Source organism: Parambassis ranga, chromosome 19 (assembly GCF_900634625.1).
Source record: "Parambassis ranga chromosome 19, fParRan2.1, whole genome shotgun sequence".
Taxonomy (NCBI): domain Eukaryota; kingdom Metazoa; phylum Chordata; class Actinopteri; family Ambassidae; genus Parambassis; species Parambassis ranga.
In genome coordinates, this window is record NC_041039.1 from 5,031,608 (window position 1) to 5,054,817 (window position 23,210).

The following is a 23,210-nucleotide window of genomic DNA, read 5'->3' on the forward strand; positions in this document are numbered from 1 at the left end:
GCAGGTTGTGGTTTCCAGAATTGCTAAAAGTAAAATGGGAGGGCGAGCTTTTCGCTTTCAGGAACATCTACTTTGGAACCAGCTTCCAAATTGGGTTGAGGACACAGATGCCACGTCCACCATTATGATTTAACTTAAACATTCCTATTGAACGAACACCTACAGTTAGTTAGCTAGTGTGCTTGGGCCTCCAATTAAAGCTACAGTCAATTTGCAGGTATGCTGCTATAGCCTAACACTGCTGGGGGGACCCAGGATCTACTGGGAAGTAGTGATGTAATGAATGCTGCATGTTTTTTCTCTCCCCCCTCTTACTCTCTCTGTCTTTCGGCTCCTCCTTTTCCCCCGTTTATGTGCCAGATCATGTTTAAGGTTTTTCTTCCTGTTAAAAGTTTTTGTGCCACTGTTTGTGCTTGCATGGGGGTCAGGTTTCTGTACAATGTTTACTGTAAGAGACACTGTACAAATAAAATTGAGTTGAATTAAATTGTGTATAAGTCAGTTGCGCTGCCATACATTAACATATAGAGAAATATATACTTCTCAACACTACAAAAACTCTGTTAATATACAGTGAAGCATTTTAAAAATTGAATTTTCTTTATTTGAGACTACTCACGTACCCAATCCCTGCAGGTGAATTTGTGACATTGGCCACCAGATGTCTCTATAGTCCACTCAAAGTTATATTAGATTCAAGATTCAAGAAGTTTGTTGTCAAATGCACAGCAGAGGTTACACTGAGCAATGAAATTCTTACTTTGCGAGTTCCCTTCGCAAGACTTTGTATACAACTAAACTAAGATAAAAGACAATAGACTTATTTTAGGCATAGTAAGAATAAATAAAAATACGTAGTAATAATATTATATGAGTTCATTTACAGACATAAAATAAAAAGCAAAAACTGACATACACCCTAGAAATACTGAATACTACATCATATTCGATGCTGTTATGATAGAGAAAGTGATGTGTTCTTTACATGATTTGACAAACAGGAAATAATTAACCACCTTGTTGCTGGTACTACTCATGTTCTAGGTCAATACTTTCTCTGCAACTTCCTCCAGCTGCTCCTGGGGGATCCTGAGCTGCTCCCAGGTGGCTCAGAGATACGTATAATTTCTCCGAAGTCACATTATAGACATCCTGTACCTGAAGCACCTCCTCTGGCTCCTCTCAAAACAAGCTCAAGGATGGAAATTAACAGCTTGGATTATTGTTCAATAATAGTCATTAACACTGCCTGGCCAAAACACATGAGCTATAGCTCTATAAGCATTTAGACTACAGGCCTAAAAGTTATGAATCTATTTTTGATTCATATCTGCTCATGAAATGTTTTGATTTGTTCTTTTTTAAGGATGCCCCTATTACCTATTTCTTACCCAAAAGTAAAAAATAAAATAAAATAAAATAAAAATAATACTTTTTTTATGAAAAGGGGTTTTTGAGAGGATGAAGAAAATGTAAATAAAAATGTTTGCTTGTATTACTCATCTTGTCCTTATTTAAAGGGTTTTAATGGCCTGTAATCTGAGGGTCAATACAGATATGGTTTAAGGGTTTCCTTTAGGTTAAGGGTGTGGTTTAGTGTCCCGGAAGTGAACGTAAGGCGGTGTAATGTGATGAAAAAGGAGTGTATGCGTGTGTGTGAGAGAAAGAGAGAGAGGGAGAGAGAGCGGGAGGGAGAGAGCAAGAGAGAGCACCACAGCGGTCACGTCGTGAGGAAACGCCCGTTAAAGGATTGATAAACTTTTTATCCTCCGCTTCATTGAAGTCTTTGTGCTGTTGTGGGTTTGTTTTTTCACACGAACCGTTTCGGGCGCGTTTTGCAGCAGGTGGAGATCCACGATCCGCTCCGAGGTGAAGTCTTCAACAACAACATCCAGGTGCTTTAACTCTTCACACACTCACATTAATGATGATTAACATGTTTCTTTCATGAACTGACGGTTTGTTGTAGCTAAATTAGATTTCAGTTTTTGTTTTTGTTTTTGTTTTTGTCGAAAATAGGTTGTTTTATGTATGGAACACCGTTTGTGCCAGTAAAAATAAGTTATACATAGGTTGTAAAAAATAATAATAACAAAATTTCTAAACTGCTGTATTCTGAATATATGTCAGAGAAATGAATTGACATAGGCCTATTGACATATTTATTAATAAATAAATAATGTTTTCTTATCTCCTTAATATTCTTATTAAGTCAAGATTTAAATTCTTATCATGATTGTCATTTTATGGTTATAGTTTATTTCATTTATTGAATGACACTGGGCTTCTATCTGTTCCTATTGACAGGGTATTTCACAGTATTGACTAATTAAATTAAAAGTTGGAATTCATAACATCATAAATGACATGCATTATTTAATCAGAAGCTTTTCTACTTTACTGAGTTTCAGTTTCATAAACAAATTCAGAGCATACCTGAGTTGTTACCGGTGCCAATAGTTAACACTTAGTCATGTGAGAAAATAAGTCAAAAAATTAGATAAATAAGTAACAAAAAATATATTTTCTGTCAAATTTTGTGCTGCAGTGTTTTTTTTTTTTAAATTAACTTACTGTTATGAAAATCAGACTTATGATTCTGCGTTGCAATCATGGTATCAGAGAGTCCTTGAGGTCTCCATGGCAACAGCAGCAGTGTTATTAGAGGTCACACCCAAAAATAATATTAACACATGCACCAAATCTGAGTGCAGCAAGAAACAGAAAAAGGTCGGTATCTTTGTTCTAGAAAGATCCTTGTTGTGATAACAGAAGTCAGAAAGACCAAACGTCCTCCGCCACCACACTCCTATCGATCTTGCATTGAGTCTGTCCTCAGTTCGATGTAATCGGATCTGACGGGGACAAAGAGAAACAGGCAGACACAGCAGAAAGACAAGCTCTGTGGACTGTGGAGACACTTTGACTTCATGTTGGTAGAAAACACTGAGAGGTTCCATGATGTTAAAGACTTTTGTCTCATTGATTTGTGAGTTGTAATGTAAAGAAAATTAAAGCTGCAAGCAGCGATGACGGGCCCTCGCAGCCCTTGCGGTCCGCGGGACCAGCAGCCGCCACCTCTCCCATCGGCCCACGACCTCTCTCCCAGCTGTACCGGCACGAGCTGTGGTCTGCAGGGCAGAAGCGTACAGCAAAACACACATGTACAGAAGACAGGTCCTCCGGCCAATAGGTGGCGCAGTGACTGTAGCCTATTAGCATGTTAATCTGTGCAGCGTCTGATGTTCAGCATGACTGTAAAGTTTCATCCACCTAGGATGACCCGGCCAGACTGTGTGACGAAGTGCTGCGTTTTTGATAACTTTTGGTCCCTAATGCCTTAAGAGTAAGCAGACCAAGTTTCAGGTGGATTGGAGAAATCCTGTAGGAGGAATTCGTAAAAGTGCGGGGAGTGAAAACTGCAAAATGGCGCAGTTTTTTCAAAATGACTTCCTGTGCGTTTGCTTGTGTAGAGGTGATACATATGCATACCAATTTTCGTGTCTGTAGGTCAAACGGGGAAGCAGATCTCACTCCAGGGGGCGCTGCTGAGCCATGTGGCCACGCCCACATATGACGATGGGGTGATATAAAAAGGTGCGCAGGGGCTGATGTCATGTAGGATGAACAAATCAAGAAACACAGAAGCTTTCTCTATGGTGGTGAAGGGTCACCTTTGTGGCGATGCCCCGCCCACACGGTGTAACATCGAGCTGCGTTTTTGATAACTTTTGCTCAGCCATGTCTTCAGAACCAGGTGACAAAATCTCAGGTCCGTCATAGTATTTCCCTAGGAGGAGGAGTTCAAATACGAGGTGTGGATCAGCCTGAACATAATTCATACCGCCAGTAGGTGGCGCTATGAGAGTTCGTGGTCATTAGCATATCAATCTGTTCAGAATGACAGGCTCAGGATGCCTGATTTTTTTCATTTACATTGGATGAAGTGTGTGGGAGATACAGCCACAAACACATCCATTTCCTGTGCGACCGTATGACGAAGTGCTGCGTTTTTGATAACTTCCCTAAGCCCTTAAGGGCGAGTGCACCAATTTTCAGCCGTATCAAGCAATTCCACTAGGAGGAGTTCGCAAAATTGCAGGGTATGCAAATTGGAACAAGGCGTGGTTTTTTTTCAAAATGGCGGACTTCCTGTACATCGTGGAATTTTCGTCCAAGAGGCTTTTTTTCTTGTCACGAGGTGATACATCAGTGTACCGAGTTTCAGGTCTGTAGCAGTTGCGGTGAATATTTTCACACTTTAGGGGGCGCTGCAGAGCCATGCAGCCACGCCCGCCAATGGCGACAGTGTCAAGTTGCGATTTTTGTCGGGGGACAATTTTGTGCCAAATTTGATGAGTTTTTGAGCACGTTCAGGGGGTCAAAATCATGATACCGTGGGCGGAACAAGAAATACGTATAATAAACGCTTGCATTTCAATAGGGCTCTTGCACCATTCGGTGCTCGGGCCCTAAAAAAAACATTTGTGGACATATCCTGTTAATGGTTAACGACAGGGTTGAGAAAAAGTCCAGAGTTTGACATTCCTCTGACATTTTTGGTGGTTGAATGCCTCTTTCTGTGTCTTTCTAGCTCTGAATACCACGTAAAGTGACTTTTATTTCCGTTTTTCTAGGTAAACATTGGAACATTTTGTGTTTCTGTGTTTGTATTGACTCATGTAAGTGTAATATTTGCTAGAGTGGGTGTAGACCACAGTTTCCTGATAGCTTTGAGTCTGTTTAACCTTTCTGCTCTTTCTTTATCTGAACAGGTGAGTCCTAGAACTGTTCATCCCAGTCTCCATGGCTGCCAATATCACCCCTCAGGGCTGTGGCCCTAATGTGGATTCCCTATACTACAATCTGTGTGACCTCACTGCTGTGTGGGGCGTTGTGCTGGAGGCAGTAGCAGCGGCTGGTGTTGTCTTTTCCTTTGTGCTGTTCGTCTCTGCACTGGCCACCCTGCCGTTCCTTAAAAACAACTACAAGAGCTCAGTGGTGCTTCAAGCTGGCTTCCTGCTGTATACTGCCGGACTCTTCTGCCTGACGTTTGCCTTCATTGTAAAGAAAGACTTTGCCACCTGTGCTTCACGCCGGTTCCTCTTTGGGGTACTTTTTGGCGGTTGTTACGCTTGCCTCCTAATGCAGAGCGTGAGGCTGAACATCCTGGCCAGGCAGAACACCAGTCCTCAAGCCTGGGCCTTATGTCTGGGGGCATTGGGACTGTGGTTAGTGGAGGTGGTCATCAACACAGAGTGGCTGATCATCACAGTGGTGCGCAATCCACAATACCCACTCAGCACCACAAATGAAACTAGCAAAGCCGCAGCTACACCTTGCAACATTGCCAACCAGGACTTTGTCATGTCACTGATCTATGTGATGACCCTGATCCTGGCTGTGGTGGTGGCGAGTCTGGCCATCATGGGGGGCAAGCACTCACAGTGGAAGAAGCAAGGTGTCCTTATCTTCCTGACGAGCCTGTCATCAGTGGGTATTTGGGTGGCTTGGATCATCATGTACGTGTACGGCAATGAGCGAACCGGCGGTCCAACATGGGATGACCCCACCTTGGCCATCGCGCTAGTTTCGAATGCCTGGGCATTCATCATTATGTACTCCATTCCTGAAATTTGTTGTTTGACCAACAATGAAGATAGCCAGCAAGACTACGAAGAGGATCTGTACCCAAGCAGAGGAGTTGGCTATGAGACCATCCTTAAGGAACAGAGCTCCCAGAATATGTTCATGGAAAATAAGGCATTTTCTATGGATGAACCCAACCAAGGTATGCATCCTGATAGATACGTGACTAATTCAAAAATAGCAACCTTAAAAGACCTTTAAAGGAATGCCAAAAACCTCCAGACTTTACAAATCTACTTTCCAATTCAGACAATGACTTGTTCCATTACAAAAATGTTTCTCATTTGGCAGTCGTCCTACTTTTCCCTTCTGATTTGACACTGACATGAAGCGGCTATATGCAAATAACCATGTTAACATTTAGCTCAAAGCAGTTACTCTCCTACTCTTTCTGGCAAAGCAAATATTTGCTCGGTCACAAAAGTTTCTAAGTAAACTTGAACTAGAACTAGGTTTGAGCTTGTGAGAACGTTCCTTTTGCAGATGACACTTTGGTCGCACGGCACACGTTAGGACCTGCCTCACTGTACATTCCGTTCTGCTCAGTCAGTATGCACAATGACAATGACCTTGATCATCCCATAGAAGCATCAGAACAGACCCAATACACTGCAAACTGTCCTCAAATGTCCATCAGTGTGATGACCTAACAGAAACTGAGCTGCGGTCTGAGACCTGAGCCGGCACATAAGATCTGTATAGTGATGTGTGGGTGATCAAAGATGGAGGGGAGGAGGCTAGCTACTCTCCAAGAAGGTTAATAGTTCTAATCAGTTACATTACAAATGCTAAAATCTTTTGGAACACATTAAGACTCTTTACTATGAACTTGGTTCCCTATTTATTGTGTCTTTATTCTAACTTGCACTGTCCATCTTAATTTCATCATGGAAACAAAGTGTCACTATTTGACCTTTCATATCTCTTATCTTTGCTTGTGTGTTGTTTGTTCATGCAAACGTAAAAAAAAAACCCTGCACATAAATTTTGTTCATCTTTTACTTCAGTGTAATAATTTTCTATTTTAGGCTTCTGTATGATATGAAAATGCTCCATGGCAGCATCCTTAATCATTAACTTTCTATATAGAGTTATTTCCTCACCTTCTCAGCTTAAATGTCAATAAAAAGTCATCAGTGCTGTTGACAGCACATTCTGTGTTTCATTGGGGTGTACACCTTTTGAATCATCGCTGTTAATGAGTATGTGTAACCACCTCCCTAGCTGCTGTATCACACCACGGCACACTCATTCCCACTCCAACCATGCCCCGTGTTTGCTTTATCTCTACGGCAACTCCGGTGTGGCAACAGTTTTATCCAGAGGAAAATATTTGGCCACGAAACGTGACAATATTGTTTTACACTTCTGTCTCTACAGGGTGTTTGATAGAAGACAGAATGATGTTTTTTCTCTCTCTCTCTCTGTTGCAGGGTCCAAGCCCGTGTCTCCATACAGCGGCTACACCGGTCAGCTGCGTAGCTCCGTGTACCAGCCCACTGAGCTGGCTCTCATCAGCAAAGCTATTGGAAATGTGAGTATAGTGGTCGTGCTTATACAGAGCTATTCATTTGAATATGTGACAGACAGTGTAGCGTGTAGCATTTCCTGCAGTAGGCAAATTATGATGGAAACAAGGAACCTTTTGAGGTGCCATTTTAAACAGGACAGTATGTTTTTCATTGACAATTTTGTTGAGAAAGTTGTGAGTCTTTCTTGACTTGACAAATTCATTTTTAAAATGACATCCATTTGTGTAATTTATAGCATCAACATATATATCATTTTAGAAGGCCATTCAAGCATAGGGTTTATAAGGGCAATTACAGTGCTGCTTGAAAGTTTTTGAGCCCTGTAGAATTGTCTATATTCTGCATAAATGTGAGAGAACCCAATCAAACAAATGGAACAGAAATATTTCACTTTGTCTTTTATTTATTCAGGAAAACGATCCAATATTACGCGTGAACCTCTGCTTTCAGAATCATGTTGACCACCTTGTGCAGCATTAACAACTAAAGGTGCATGACCCACTTTGTGTGGAGCTCACAGACAGTCTGACATTTCCTTGTTGAATTCACTGCTATCATTCAGAATTCATTGTTCCATCAATGCTTGAAGGTCAGATGCAGTAAAACAGACCAAACCATGATACTACCATGTTTAACAGATGGTTCATATACTGGAATGCAGTGTCATTCTTTCTTCCAACATTACGGTAAGCTTCTCATTTAAGTCAAATCATTCTATTCTGGTCTCTTCGGTTCACTAAATTTTTTCCCAGCAGCCCGCTGGTTTGTCCACATGATCTTTTATCAAACTGCAGACCGACAGCAGTGTTCTTTTTGGAGAGCAGTGACTTTCTCCTTGCAGCTCTGACATGCACACCATGGTTGTTCAGTGTTCTCCTTATGGTGGATTCATCAACATTAACATTAGCCAATGAGAAAGAGGCCTTTAGCTGCTTACAGGTTACCATGTATTCCTTTGTAACCTTGCAGCCTGTTACATGACTGGTTTTTTGAGTGATCTTTGTTGATAGATCACTCCTGTAGAGGTAACAGTGGACTTGAATTCCCTCCATTTGTACACAGTCTGTCTGTCAGTCTGTGGATTTGTGGAGTTTAAACTCTCTCTTAGAGATGCTTGTGTAACCTTTTCCAGCCTGATGAGCAGCAACAACAGTTTGTATGAGGTCCTCAGAAATGTCCTTTGATTATGTCATTATACACTTCTAAAAACACCTGTTGTAGAAGTGTACTGTAATGGATCACTGTTGTTTCAGTGAAACTGGACACTCACTGTCTTCTTCCACTGATTGAAAACACCACAACGGATTCTAATTTAGCCTTTAATTAACCTGATAATCTTTCAGGTTCACATACTTTTGTCATATATGTAATATTGGATCATTTTATTGAATACATAAATGACAATAGGGACAATTCTATTTTATTTGTTTGAATGGATTCTCTCCTTCCACTGTCAGGTCTTCTTTGAAAATCAGCCGATGTGTTTGGATCATATATATGCAGAAATATAGAAAATTCGAACACTGTATTTCAGGTCTTTTGTTACACTTCATAAATGTATCTTTTCTTAACAAAATACTTTGTATTTTGTAGCAGGAATGTGCAACGGAAAATAAAAGTACAGGGAAGTTAGATACTGTTCTCATAATAGCAACCACCACTTCCAGTCAAACATATAAGGTTAAGGTAAGGACTCTATATTAGAAAGACAAAGGTGTAATGTAAAAATTGGTAGGCAGTTACAGACACACAGCCCTCTCCCTGACCTCATGGATGTTTTTGTCACGGCCCCCCTTGTTGTGACTTCATGCAGCAACCACCGGAGCAGTCCTTTGACATGATCATTCCCAGAGCTTCCGCCGGCTCTGCAGCTAACAGCGGGAGCAGCACACCTTCGACACACACTGAGGCCGGGAACACTGCACACACACAGACAAGCGTAGGTCAACATCACCCCCGCCCTCCGTCCCCCTTACACACACACACACACACACACACACACACACACACACACATCCCACCTGACGACACTCTTTCTTTTAACTCAACTTGCTTGCCTCCAGATGCTTTTCTATTCCTTGTCTCTGTGCATGTCCACATCTTACCTCCTTCTGTATCCATAGCAACATCTTCTACAGGTTGAATCTATGAATCACTTCTTTGTCTAGATTCTTTTTTTTTTCTTACCTTATGTCGTCTACTCTCATAAGGCCTTGCGTCTTATACCTCTTCTGTGCAATATGGACGGTGGACTGAATGCAGTCCTCCGTTGATAACATATATGAAAATTTCCTTTCTTTTTTCCCCATCTCTTAAAAATATGCTCTGTTTTAGAAAGAATCAGATCTTGCACTAAGGCTTCTAAGGTGGCTCTGAAAGATTGATGGTAGACGGATGGTAGACCATGTTTCAATGGTGACCCATTTAGCATACAGTGAAATAGCCTACTGCTGCATATAATGTAGGCCAGATCCAGATCCAGTTTTTGCTAACATGATTTGCTACTAAAAGTAAGATATCAGTGCAAAGGGGGCATTGTAGAGTTCTTCTTCCCTGCAGTGCAAACTTCCAGGGCCACATTTGAAGCCTTCATAATGTATTACATGACAATTCCTCTAAATGGACTATATGTATATATGTAATTTATTTTATTTTGAAAGGTCAGTTGCCTCAAACCTCTTTCTTAGAGTTGTCATGTCACTTTAAAGCAGTGTTTCCCAACCATTTTACATTTTTAAAAAAATCCAATGGCACATCACCCCCCCCTAACTACATAGCCCTATGTTATTTATCTAATATACACAACGGCATGTCATTTCTGTCTCTCTGACTGCAAGTTAAGGTAGCAGTTGCGCCGTCAGACAAAGACTATGCATGACACAAAAATCCATTTGTTCACTTAACTACCTCCATCCATCCATCCATCTTCAACCGCTTATCCGGGGCCGGGTCATGACCATAGGTGAGGGTAGGGACGTAGATTGACCGGTAAATCGAGAGCTTCGCCTTCCGGCTCAGCTTCTTCTTCACCACAACAGACCGGTACAGCGACCGCATTACTGCGGAAGCTGCACCGCTGCATCCGTCTGTCAATCTCCCGCTCCATTTTTCCCTCACTCGTGAACGAGACCCCGAGATACACAAACTCCTCCACTTGGGGCAGGAACTCTCCTCCCACCCAGAGAGGACAAACTACCTTTTTCCGGTCGAGAACCATGGCCTCAGACTTGGAAGTGCTGATTCTCATCCCAGCCGCTTCACACTCAGCTGCAAACCGTCCCAGTGCACACTGAAGGTCCCGGCTCGATGAAGCCAACAGGACAACATCATCTGCAAAAAGCAGAGATGAAATCCTATGGTTCCCGAACCAGATCCCCTCCGGTCCCTCGCTGCGCCTAGAAATTCTGTCCATAAAAATTATGAACAGAACCGGTGACAAAGGGCAGCCCTGCCGGAGTCCAACATGCACTGGGAACAGGTCTGACTTACTGCCGGCAATGCGAACCAAACTCCTGCTCCGGTCATACAGGGACCTAACAGCCCTCAGCAGAGGGCCACGGACCCCATACTCCCAGAGCACCTCCCACAAGATGCCGCGAGGCACACGGTCGAACGCCTTCTCCAAGTCCACAAAACACATGTGGACTGGTTGGGCGAACTCCCATGAACCCTCCAGCACCCTGCGGAGGGTATAGAGCTGGTCCAGCATTCCGCGGCCAGGACGAAAACCACATTGCTCCTCCTGAATCCGAGGTTTGACTATAGGCCTAATTCTCCTCTCCAGTACCCTGGCATAGACTTTCCCAGGGAGGCTGAGGAGTGTGATCCCGCTGTAGTTGGAGCACACCCTCCGGTCCCCCTTTTTAAAAAGAGGGACCACCACCCCGGTCTGCCAGTCCAGCGGCATTGCCCCCGTTTGCCACGCGATGTTGCAGAGGCGTGTCAGCCAAGACAGCCCCACAACATCCAGAGACTTAAGGTACCCAGGGCGAATCTCATCCACCCCCGGTGCCTTCCCGCTGGGGAGCTTTTTGACTACCTCGGCAACTTCAGCACAGGTGATGAACGAGTCCACCACTAAGTCATCAGCCTCCGCTTCCATAACGGAAGGCGTGTTGGTGGGATTGAGGAGACCCTCAAAGTACTCTTTCCACCGTCCAACCACCCCCTCAGAAGAGGTCAACAGCTCCCCACCTCCACTGAATACAGTGTTGGCAGAGTACTGCTTCCCCCTCCTGAGGCGCTGGACAGTTTGCCAGAATTTCTTTGAGGCTGACCGATAGTCCTCCTCCATGGCCTCCCCGAACTCCTCCCAGGCCCGATTTTTTGCCTCTACAACTGCCCTCGCTGCAGCACGCTTGGCCTGCCGATACCTATCAGCTGCTTCAGGAGTCCCACAAGCCAACCAGGCCCGATAGGACTCCTTCTTCAGCTTGACGGCATCCCTGACCTCCGTTGTCCACCACCGGGTCCGGGGATTGCCGCCACAACAGGCACCAGAGGCTTTGCGGCCGCAGCTTCGGACGGCCGCATCGACAACGGAGGTGGAAAACATGGTCCACTCCGACTCAATGTCTCCAGCCTCCCTCGGAATCTGGGTGAAGCTCTCCCGGAGGTGGGAGTTGAAGATCTCCCTAGCAGAGGGTTCGGCCAAACGCTCCCAACAGACCCGCACAGTACATTTGGGCCTGCCGGGCTTGTCCAGCCTCTTCCCCCACCAACGGATCCAACTCACCACCAGGTAGTGATCAGTTGACAGCTCAGCCCCTCTCTTCACCCGAGTGTCCAAAACACAAGGTCGAAGGTCAGATCAGAATAGAAGAGAGTCCAACCCCTCTCAAGGAGTTGGGTTCCAGAACCCGAGCTGTGCGTGGAGGCGAGCCCGACTATATCTAGTCGGTACCGCTCGGCCTCCCGCACAAGCTCAGGCTCCTTCCCCCCCAGCGAGGTGACATTCCATGTCCCCAGAGCCAGTTTCTGTGTCCCATGGTCAGGTCGCCGAGGCCCCCGCCTTCGACTGCCACCCAAACCACTCTGCACCGGCCCCTTACGGTTCCTCCCACCGGTGGTGGGCCCATGGGAGGTCGGCCCCACGTCGCTCCTTCGGGCTAAGCCCGGCCGGGCCCTGTGGGGGAAGGCCCAGCCACCAGGCGCTCGCATTCGAGCCCCAACCCCGGGCCTGGCTCCAGGGTGGGGTCCTGGCTGCGCCATACCGGGCGATGTCACGGTCCTTGCTCTTCTTTTCTTCATAAGGGGGTATTTGGACCGCTCTTAGTCTGGCCCATCACCCAGGACCTGTTTGCCTTGGGAGACCCTACTGGGGGCATTAAGCCCCCGACAACATAGCTCCTAGGATCACCTGGGCACTCAAACCCCTCCACCACGGTAAGGTGATCCATGGAAGGACTTATCTACCTCTAGGGGGTATTTAATTGTTGTGCCTGTCACTATACGTTGCAAGACAAATTACTTACAGTAAATAACGAATCATTTTCTGACCAATTAAGTGAAATTGGATAATTTCCTAGGCACACCTGATGATCTCCCCACACTGGTTGGGAAACATTGCTTCAAAGAGTCATTGTGGTGCCCATTGGGGTGGCTGCCACCCTCCGACTTATCCAGATATGCTCTAAGGTTTTTGTAAGCTAGCTCATAGACGAAATATAAAGATGGATGACATGGCTCTGCCTCTGCCCGTTGTACAAAAGTGAGGCCAAAGCATCTTAGTTGGGAAAAGCCACCATCTTGGAACTATAGTAGTGGTTGAAACGTGAAGTCGCATGGTTGGTCATCCATACATCCAACTACTTCTGCATCCTGTCAACCTAGTGGGTAGCACGGTTGCTGCATTGGTGGTGAACGTGACAAGACCTCCTACTAGGGATGCAAATTATCGATTAATTCATTAATCGTTAGTTGAATGACCTTATCGATCGATTAACAATTAATTGATAAGCAGCAATTTTCCTGGGTCTGAATTTCCCTCAGTTTCACTAAGATTAAAAGCTAAATATTGTTTACTGAAAAACTGCATGTAATATTCCATAATGAGTGATTTATTGTACCATTGGGAATACAGTACAGGCAATGACATTTATGTAGGCTAGTATAACAAAATCAATTGAATAGAATATGGCTTAGCTGTTGCATGTTAAACATAAGGAACATAAAATAAATCCTGAATAGAAAGCTAAACAAAATATTATCTTTTATTAACCTAGTGGGCTATTTACAAGTAAAAACATTAGCAGGGCCTCCTTTAGAACAGTCACATTAAGATGTTACCTGTCCAGAAACATAAACATTGCTGTCTAAATGTGTTGTCGCTCCTTATAGCACACATACACAGACGCATGTCCAGGAGTCAGGCATGTGCGCAGCTTGTTTACAGTGAGGGCAGCTACTGAGAACACAGGTTGTATTCAACTAGCATCCTGATTAAAAAGAAAGAAAGAAATTCCAAATACTTCATGTGTGCTGCGTATTCACCACAAGCACAAATGGAAATGCTGATTAACATGCGGCAATCTCCTATCTTGATCTATTTTGGGACTATATTCTGACGGTGCACTGCTACATGCGCACAGAGATCACGCAGAACCTGAAAACAAACACCGTCAACGACATGGCTAGGCTGCTGAGAGTGCGTCGCTTGACAGTTTTCAATGCGCGCTCTCTGTGTGTGTGTTTGGGCGGAACTCCACTGCATAGTACGGAGAGCAGTGGAGAAATGCGCAAGCATGTAGAGACCGAAATGACACGCCGAGCAGAGGCTGCCACTCGTCAAAGGGTCTTCAAAAAAATCCAAAACTAAAATACTGGCGATTAATTGACAACTAATTTAATTTAATTGTTCAAATTCTTAACAACAATTGATCTTAAGTCGATTAACTGTTTACATCCCTACCTCCTACATTTTTAGCCAACAAAATGAGCATTAGTGTAATAAAAGCTAAAAAATAAGCCACTTTTTAGAGAAATTCATTTAAAGAGTATTTTGTTTTTAGTCTTATCTGCTTATATGGAGGAGGCGGGGTTTATGACCTATACTGCAGCCAACCTCCAGGCAGCAACCCACATGTTTTGGCCTCACATTTCAGGAGCTGTCACATTGTCCATCTTTATACACAGTCTATGGTTTCTATGTTTTTCCCGATGTGCAGGAACTGAATGTTCAGAACGAAATATCTGCATTTAACATCTTATTATGCCACCATTTAATCAATGTCTCTACCACCTCAATCTTTCTATGCAGGGCCATGGTCTGAACAGGACGTCCCAATGGTGAACACGATAACTTCAGTCCACGTCTCATCACTAGCAGTTGCCGACATAATATTTTTTTGCTTTTATTCATGGTTCCCTAAGCTGGTTCTGAGAGGAACCCTCAGCCCCAATATGTAGAGAGGAGTGCTGGGTCACCCCACCGATGGAAAAAACAGTTAAACCTTCTATTGACCGACGGTGTCCATGCGCCACTGGTTGTCAGACAGTGATGAGCTTCATTTGGAAGTCAAAGCATGGGGATGAAGCGGTGGCTTTGCTGCACAACAAAGACTTTTTTTCTTTTTTCTTTTTTTTTGCAGTGGTCAAACATTTGCTGACAGTGAGCTCCCACGCTTTACCTAATCACACTGATGGCGAGTGACTTGTGCTGACGGCACAAAAACAGTAGAAGAGAACTCTTTGCATTTCACTTACATTAAAAAACAACATTGTTTTCATTGTGCTTCTGGTGTTGGAATTCATGTAAATGCTGGTAATGTGTCCACTGCATGAAAGCACTATATGAATGTGTATATTTAATATTATTTAAAGCACGACTAAGTGCAATATAATTATTTTAATTTTAACAATTGTGACAATACAGAGCTGAGGTCCCGGCCCAGTCCCCACCTTTAATCCCATAGATGGTTTCTTTTATATTTTCTGAAGAAACAAAAGGAATATGATACCACTGATTGGTGTTTGAAGACAAGGATCAGTATTTCGTTATCCTGGAATCTATTTCTTTGTTGACATTATCTAGGCTGAATTTTAGTGTCAGGATGGCCGAGTGGTCTAAGGCGCCAGACTCAAGGATAATCTCCTTCTGCAGAGACGGGCCTTCTGGTCTCCGAATGGAGGCGTGGGTTCGAATCCCACTTCTGACACATAATTTTAAAGAATTTATCTGGGATAAATAAAGGAATTCTGATTAAATTACACCTGAATTTCAGATTTCCGGATCAATAAAGTATCTATCTGATAGTGGCAAGGTGTATGATCTGCAAGCATTCCATCATCAAATATCACGTCATGTTTGAGACATTGGAAAGGAGTCAGTGTTTTTGACCAACCAAACTGCATTTTTCAGAGTTTTTTTTTTTTTTAAAGAACCTCTAAAACCCCATAAGAGGAAACTTAATATCTGTTTGTCTGGATTTTTCCAGATCTCAGCCACAAATTAAAACAAAAAACTCACTTGAGTTGTTATGAATCATGTCTTGTTGAATTTATCAAATACATACAGTGCTGCTTGAAAGTTTGTTTACGATTTTATATATTTCTGCATAAAAATGACCCAAAACATAAGCAAATATTTACACAGGTATCTGTAAGTATAAAAAAAACAATGAAACAAACTTTGTCAAGTTATGCAGCAACAATAACAACTAAAGCAGCTAAAATCTGACATGTTGGTGGTTCCTTCACATGAACTGTTTGTTTCAGGAGCTTCAACAACATTTAAGTTGGAATAAAGTCAGAACTTTGACTTGATCATTTCAGAAGATAAACTTTGTTCTTCTTTAAACATTCTTCTGTAAAAGGACTTGTGTGTTTGTTGTTGTCTTGCTGCACTTTGTTGAGTTCACAGACAGATGTCTGACATTTCCATGTTGAATTCACTGCTATCATTCAGAATTCATTGTTCCATCAATGCTTGTAGCTTATCCTGGTTCACATGCAGTAAAACAGACCAAACCATGATACTACCACCACCATGTTTAACTGATGGTTCATATACTGGAATGCAGTGTCATTCTTTCTTCCAACATTAAGCTTCCCATTTAAGTCTAATCATTCTATTCTGGTCTCATCTGTCCACTAAATATTTTCCCAGCAGCCCTCTGGTTTGTCCACATGATCTTTATCAAACTGCAGACAGGCAGCAGTGTTCTTTTTGGAGAGCGGTGACTTTCTCCTTACAGCTCTGACATGCACACCATGGTTGTTCAGTGTTCTCCTGATGGTGGATTCATCAACATTAACATTAGCCAATGAGAGAGAAAGGGGCCTTTAGCTGCTTACAGGTTACCCTGTGTTCCTTTGTAACCTTACAGCCTGTTACATGACTGGTTTTTGGAGTGATCTTTGGTGGTAGATCACTCCTGTGGAGGTAACAGTGGACTTGAATTCCCTCCATTTGTACACAGTCTGTCTGTCAGTCTGTGGATTTGTGGAGTCCAAACTCTTTAGAGATGGTAATGTAAGCCTACTGTGATTGTGTTCTCTTTTCCACTATCAAGAAGTGTGTGAAGATCAGCTGATGTTTTGAATCATGTTTAGAGAAAATCCTAAATGGTTTGCAAACCTTTGAACAGCACAATGTATACTCATGAAACATGCAAACGATGGCCATGCATGCCTTGATATTTTGCATAAAATTTGACTGCTTCACTTCTATCATGCATTTGAATGTAAGTCCAGTGAGCAGTTTTCTGGTACACACAGCTATCACAGCTATGTACGTGAGATGACTATCAAATTCAATCGTGTTCAGTTAGAATGGATCGATCGATTCCGACCTCGCCGTCATCAGACGCCTGAATTCATCAAGGTCATCAGAGGAAATAATTGATCCTGCAATAATTAAATCACTGAACGTCCTCCATCCAATGGAAGTTTATATAAGTTTATATATAAGCACTGTGTGGTGTTTTGGGTAGTGTGTGTATGTTCACACAGTCTCATAAGGTGTCTGTTTACTCAGTGGAGACTACTGTCTGTGCCTCATCCTGGCTATTAAAGTGCCAAATGCCAGCAGCACCATAACACAGGTTTTCAAAGTCAGACTCTGCACATACAGGATCTACAAGCATAATACACTTGTACACAGTGTAAAATCACATTGTTAATTTAATGTTGGGCCACAAAACCTTGACACACGCACCTGCCATACTCATTTATTTATCTCTACTGTTTAAAGAAACATTACTATTATAGTCTTATCAGCACTAGTTAGAACTATCAATCCTTTGAGGTGTGTAACGCCTCCTCCCACACTCATATTTCATGTGTCTTTATTAAACTGGCTCAGGCTGCTCTCTGCTATGGTCACACTCTTGTGTGGTCAAGAGGTTGGGCTGTGATTTATGACCGAAGCAACTGCTGTGGCCTGATAACCTCTAAGTGTCCCGAGGAAATGATACAAGGCTATTACACCCCCCTGCTCTAGTCTATTTTTAAGGCTCAGCAGGACGCCCCCTATCACATGTGTTTTGACGGACACAGCAATGCGATGTTCTCCCAGGCATTTCTGCTACAGAACAGATAAGACACAAGAGAAGATTGATGCTCTGTGTTTTCCAGTCCAGTTGAAGGATCTCATAAATTTTGTAATTATTACAAAAGCACAGAATTTATTTTACAAAGGGGTAACAATAACAGGACAGGTTTATTATATGGTAAGGTTTGCAAGGTTAAAAGGACAGTTGCTCTTTATTTATTAGTCTTTGTTTAAATTCTGAATCCTCCTCTTGATGCTTCATGAGGCCATTGCAAACACTGACAACACGTCATGATGGGAGTCACCTTGGATAATGTTCTCCTTTTTCACTTTTTTTTCTTTTAGTTCAGCGGATACTTCAGTAACTGATGGAACCATGTTTGTTCAGAGGTGTGTTGGACGTCTTTGTCTGTTTTCCCTTAAAGCAAAACCTGTATATGAACATCATCTTTACGATATATGTATATCTTTTTTACCCCAGCACATAGAGCAGTATGTTCCCTTACACAACACAACCCTAACCCTAACCCTAAGTTTATCTTGTAAAGTATGAAGCACTATAAGCCACACAGAATATTGGCACTTGCCTACAAATTTAAGCATCCTGCATTTCAGCAGGAACACCTCATACACACTGTGAAGTACAGTGCTGGACGGCTGATGGTTTGGACTTGTTTTACAGTCACAGGACCTGGACACCTTGCAGTCATGGAATGGACCATGAAGTCCTCTGTATACCAGAGTGTTCTAGAGACAAATGTGAGTCCATCTGTCTGACAGGTAGAGCTTGGTGGAAATTGGGTCATACAACAGAACAATGATCTGAAACGCTGCAGCTGATCTACATCAGAATGACTGAAAATCAAAGAATCAAGGTTTTGGAATGGACTAGTCAAAGTCCAGACCTAAACCTAATCATAACATTGTGGTGGTACCTTAAAAGGTCTGTGCATAAGGAATATACTCCGAAATCTGAAAATGATTGGAAGCAATGTTGTGAAGAAGAATGGACCAAAATCCCTTGACAACCATGGGAGATCCACAAGTCAGATGAATAACTTTTGAGGACCACAGCAGGATTTCAGACTGGACCTGTTTGTGGCTCTGTCAGCCAATAAGCCTCAGGCTTGTTGTTTATTGCAGAATGATGAGGGGAATACCTGGAACAGCAGCTCATGTGTGCAAAAGATGTCTTACTGTGAGCTAATTGGACAGAGACAGTGAGACCTGCATCCTGCTGATAGCACCGGTATCTGAGACAACCAAGCCATTTGTCCAATCAGTAACACAGCGTGGAATCAAGCTGGGAAATAAACAGAATGGTAATAAGAAATGAACGCTGCAGCAGAGACTTTAATATAATGCCACTTAGATTCTGCCAACACACAGAACAAACAGTAATGAGATGTTTACACAGTATGAAATACAGTGTCATTAAAAGCGAGACACTCTTTCCACAGGGTGCGTTAGAAAGCCAGATACCCAGTTCAAACAGTGCACGGTGTTTACTTAAACACATGGGCGGCTTTGCCAGAGCTGCAGTGAATTCAGTGATTTGATGAAAAACCCCTAATTAACATTACATGTAGTTCAAAAATATAGTCCAAAACAGTGTGCCTTTTGAAAGAGACATGCAAAGTGCCATTTCTACATTTAGTTTTTGTCCTTTGTTTATCCCAGTACTGACTGTTCGACTGAGCACAGCACATTCGGCAGCCACACTGGAGCCCGGAGCTCTTGTACTGAGTCAATGCACCTCTGTCCCTCCAAAACAACACCCACCTCCCGTGCCAGTGTGCAGCCCCTCCCCACCCTGTGTCCAACCCGAGTTTACAGGAGCCAAGATACACATTTACAGCCATCTAACCATTCACATGTAGGCTATGTTAAAACTGTGATTTGCGCCAAGCCTTTTGTTCATTAACAGCTTTAGATTCTGGTTCCTCCTGTAAGAACAGTGCTAAAGGACAGAAAGCACACGGCGCATTCAAGCCCCTTTTTGTTTGCAGTTCCATCACCTTCACAACCTTCATATGACCTCGCCAGCAGCAACACAGAGAATGATTTACCAGCAAGCTGACCTGAACTGTAAAGTAAACACACAGTGGATCTACTCAACATTTGCTTATAAGATTTTCCAGATAACAACTATGTTACTACCATAGAAGCTGAGCTTTAATGTTACCTTTAAGGCTGAATACATACATTTTATTTATATTCGGAGTTGTAGTATCAATGTCTCTCAATGGTAACTGAAGTTACCCTTTAGCAGGTGTGTTAGACTTCATCGGACTGGACTTGTGTTTGTTAAATGATGTTAAAATGCAACAAAAATGAACCAAAAAGAACAACAAAACTAAAACAAGAACAACAATAGAATTTTGCTCCATTCTTCTTCGTGCTTGACAGTGTGTATGAGGTGTTTCTGCTGAAATGCTGTGTTTGGTTTATAGCAGACATGGTGGTGAGCATTAAGACCAAACAACTCCACTTTGGTCTCATGTGTCCATAGGACATTGTTCCACAAGTGCTGTTCTTTGTTCAGATGCAGTTTAGTGAACCTCAGTCCTGTTTCGATGTGCTTTTTTAGACAGAAGAGTCTTTCTCCTGGTAACCCTTCAAACAAACGCTACTTGTTCAGTCTTCTTCTAATTGTGCTGTCACATTAACATTTAATATGCTCTCACTGTAGAACATTAAACTCCAAATAGTTTGGTTTTATAAGTCTTTCCAGACTGATGTGCAGCAACGGTTACTTTTCTAACATGATTGCTCTACAGAAAAAAAACAGTAAAAGGGGGGGATACAACTTATCTACACCTGTTTGTCATCACACAGAAAACAACTACAATATATTCAACTGTTTCTTTGTAACCCAGTCTCATCCACAAACGTGCCATTTGAAGTATGTCACTGATTTGTCATTTCATGGCAGCAGCACGGCTGCTGAACTCTGCTGGGGAGTGAACAGTGTGGTCTTTGTGCACTCAGGACAAAGCTGGTGCTGTGAGTCAGCCAGGAGGACCTTGAGGAAGGACACCTGAGCACCTTTTTTTTTTTGAAGGCAGCTCATCCTTCAATGCTGCCTTCAGCTTAATTTAGCCTTTTTTTGGCTGCCACTTTTGCCTGATTTGAAGGGACGTGTTTTGCCCCTGCTGACACAGATGCAGAAAGAAAATAACTCCTAATCCACAGCTGTATTGGAGGAATATTACGTGAGCACAGATAAACGAATACTCCGGCAGGAGAAGGAGGCGTGATCATGAGTGATGCATTTCTGAGATTCTGATCTTTGTTTGGGTGACATACCTGCCCATATATAGGTGCTTGGCAGAGAGCTGTTGAATGTTCACCAAGTTATTAGAAATGCTGCCTGGCCTCTTGTGCACACAGACTTTCCACTGGGATTATCAGTGAGGAAGCTAATCCTGCAACAAAAAAAACCCTGCAGCACCCAGCACAACGGTGCACTCTATATGTTGGAGAATGTTCATAAGTTTTGTATGTTTAACATTACATATATAAGGCTTTTAGTGTTCAAAAGTCAGTAACACTTCTGCATTCTCTTTGTGCTACTGTGCACAGAGGAAAAATAATCAAGCACTTCTGGGAAATCCCATAGAACCCATGGGAGTCCTTGCGCTGCACTGTAGGAACCAGTGGGTCATGAGAATAGTTTCAGAAGCACCAAACTGAATCAAAAATAGTCTCCCTCCTTTGAGCTTCTTTTCTTTACGTATTTGTCATGTGCCTGACTTAATCTATCTTTCCCTCAATCTGCAGGCGAAGGGCCCCTCAGGAAACACCCATAGGAGCTGCAGCAGTGTTCTAGGATTTTCCAAGGGAAAAAGGTGCAGGGAGAAATCTAATCCAAGACCTGGTGGAGGTGGGAGTGGGGAATGGTCGGTGGAAAATGGACCTCTCTCTGCCTCCTCACATGCCTGACATACTTCAGAGAGTCTCACCAAGCTGACACATACACGAAAAGCAGCACCTAATCATCAATTTTCCAGAGATTATTTCACTATTTTGTATATACAGTAAGCTATATAGTCACTCAAACTTTAAATAAAGTATTGTTATGTATTGTTCAAAGAAGGACTTGTCAACACAGTGGCCAAGAAAATGTCATGTTACAGTCACAGAATGTGATTAATCTTGTGAGATGATTAATCACATGAACCCTAAACCCAACTGTGAGTGTTTTAAGCACCACCCACCACTCCACCTCTGTTTGCACAGGCCATCATCATATGATGTCACCATATGAACAGATCTAACCTGTGCTTCTTGTATTAGGTATGAAACATTAACTGGTATATTACTAAACATCTATGGGAGGGTCTCTTGAATCCAATGACAACATTATCACAAGACTACTTAAATCCTGTCTGTGTGTAGACAGCACAGCTAATTGTTACTCTTTACTGATTGTTTGATCTTTTTGTGAGAACAATTGCTAGCTCTTTACATGAGTTTGTCTTTATGGGTCTGCATAAAGGTCTGAGTTGCCGTGAAGCATGATTTTAAAGGGAGTGCCTCTCCATGGAATCAAGTCACATTGTCACAGGGGACCTCTGGTGAGATAACATGCCCCACCACACACCTGGTATCTCTTGCTAGGCCGAGCAGCTGCACTGTTTCCACACCACGTTACCATGGAGGTAGATTTCAAACACTGAAGTCTGTAGGGACCTCAGAACTTGCATGGCACAGGCACACACATGCATCAGTGAATGGGTATAACAATTAAGATGGTGCCAGGGTTTATGTTCCAAAAGAACTACATCAGAAGAGGGTTTATTTTCATATATGAGCCTAAAGGCTGCTGACCAAATCTGCTTTAATGGGGTTTTAGACCTCTTTCATCACAGTGAGATGTAATTCATCCAAATCTAGGTCACATACCTAAAGGAAAAAAAATATGCATACAAAACATGATGTGCCTCCAACTTCAGCTCAAATAAAAAGGACGTGCTTTCGTTTCCTGTACCCCAAGTAGTCCAAAAGTCCAAAATGTATGGGGGTCTTTTTTTTACAATGTACATTATTTGTTATATCAAACAGACATAGACAAGTTGTTGTACTTATTTAGACAATACTGTACATGTAACATGCTGACATCTGCTGGCCAGAGGTGAGAAATGCATCTCTTTTCTGAGGCCCGCCCACATATTTAAGATTGCAATTTCATTGGCTACGTTATATGTTGCCGAGCAATCAACGTTTTTGTTTACCACGACACGCAAAGGTCAAAGTTGAAAATATGCAGTGACGCAACTAGTTATAGAGGAAGCTGATGACGGCGGATAATAGGAATATCAAGAAGACGCGACTTTATGAAATAAGAAAAATGAATCAAACGGAAACGTAACTGAGCTTCTTGTTGACTCCGACGATGTTGTGTCTGGGTGTAAATGCCGTGAGGTCGTTGGTGTCTTTACGGAAGGTTAGTATCTAAAGCTAACAGTAGTGTAAAGCTAAAGAGAAGCTAGCTTGACCTAGGTTTTCCCTAACCCTAACCCTTTCCTTTTTAC

The 23,210-nt window shown here is 42.8% G+C and overlaps 1 protein-coding gene and 1 non-coding gene across 6 annotated transcripts; both read left to right on the top strand.

Annotated features, from left to right (window-relative positions):
* Positions 1-1,653: 1,653 nt before the first annotated feature.
* On the top strand, positions 1,654-15,982 carry gprc5c (G protein-coupled receptor, class C, group 5, member C). Of its 5 annotated transcripts, none has more exons than XM_028431504.1 (5): positions 1,654-1,895; positions 4,776-5,791; positions 7,083-7,183; positions 8,995-9,120; positions 14,440-15,982. In XM_028431504.1, exons 2-5 carry the CDS (start codon positions 4,807-4,809, stop codon positions 14,470-14,472), a joined length of 1,245 nt encoding a protein of 414 aa, XP_028287305.1. In that variant the 5' UTR covers positions 1,654-1,895; positions 4,776-4,806; the 3' UTR covers positions 14,473-15,982. The 5 variants fall into 5 exon arrangements, with proteins under 5 accessions (XP_028287305.1, XP_028287309.1, XP_028287308.1 ...); XM_028431506.1 differs by lacking the exon at positions 1,654-1,895 and adding an exon at positions 4,556-4,637; XM_028431505.1 differs by lacking the exon at positions 1,654-1,895 and adding an exon at positions 4,559-4,682.
* trnal-caa (transfer RNA leucine (anticodon CAA)) lies at positions 15,227-15,337 on the top strand. Its single transcript has 2 exons — positions 15,227-15,264; positions 15,292-15,337. It is a non-coding gene; the product is annotated as a tRNA-Leu (tRNA).
* Positions 15,983-23,210: the final 7,228 nt, after the last annotated feature.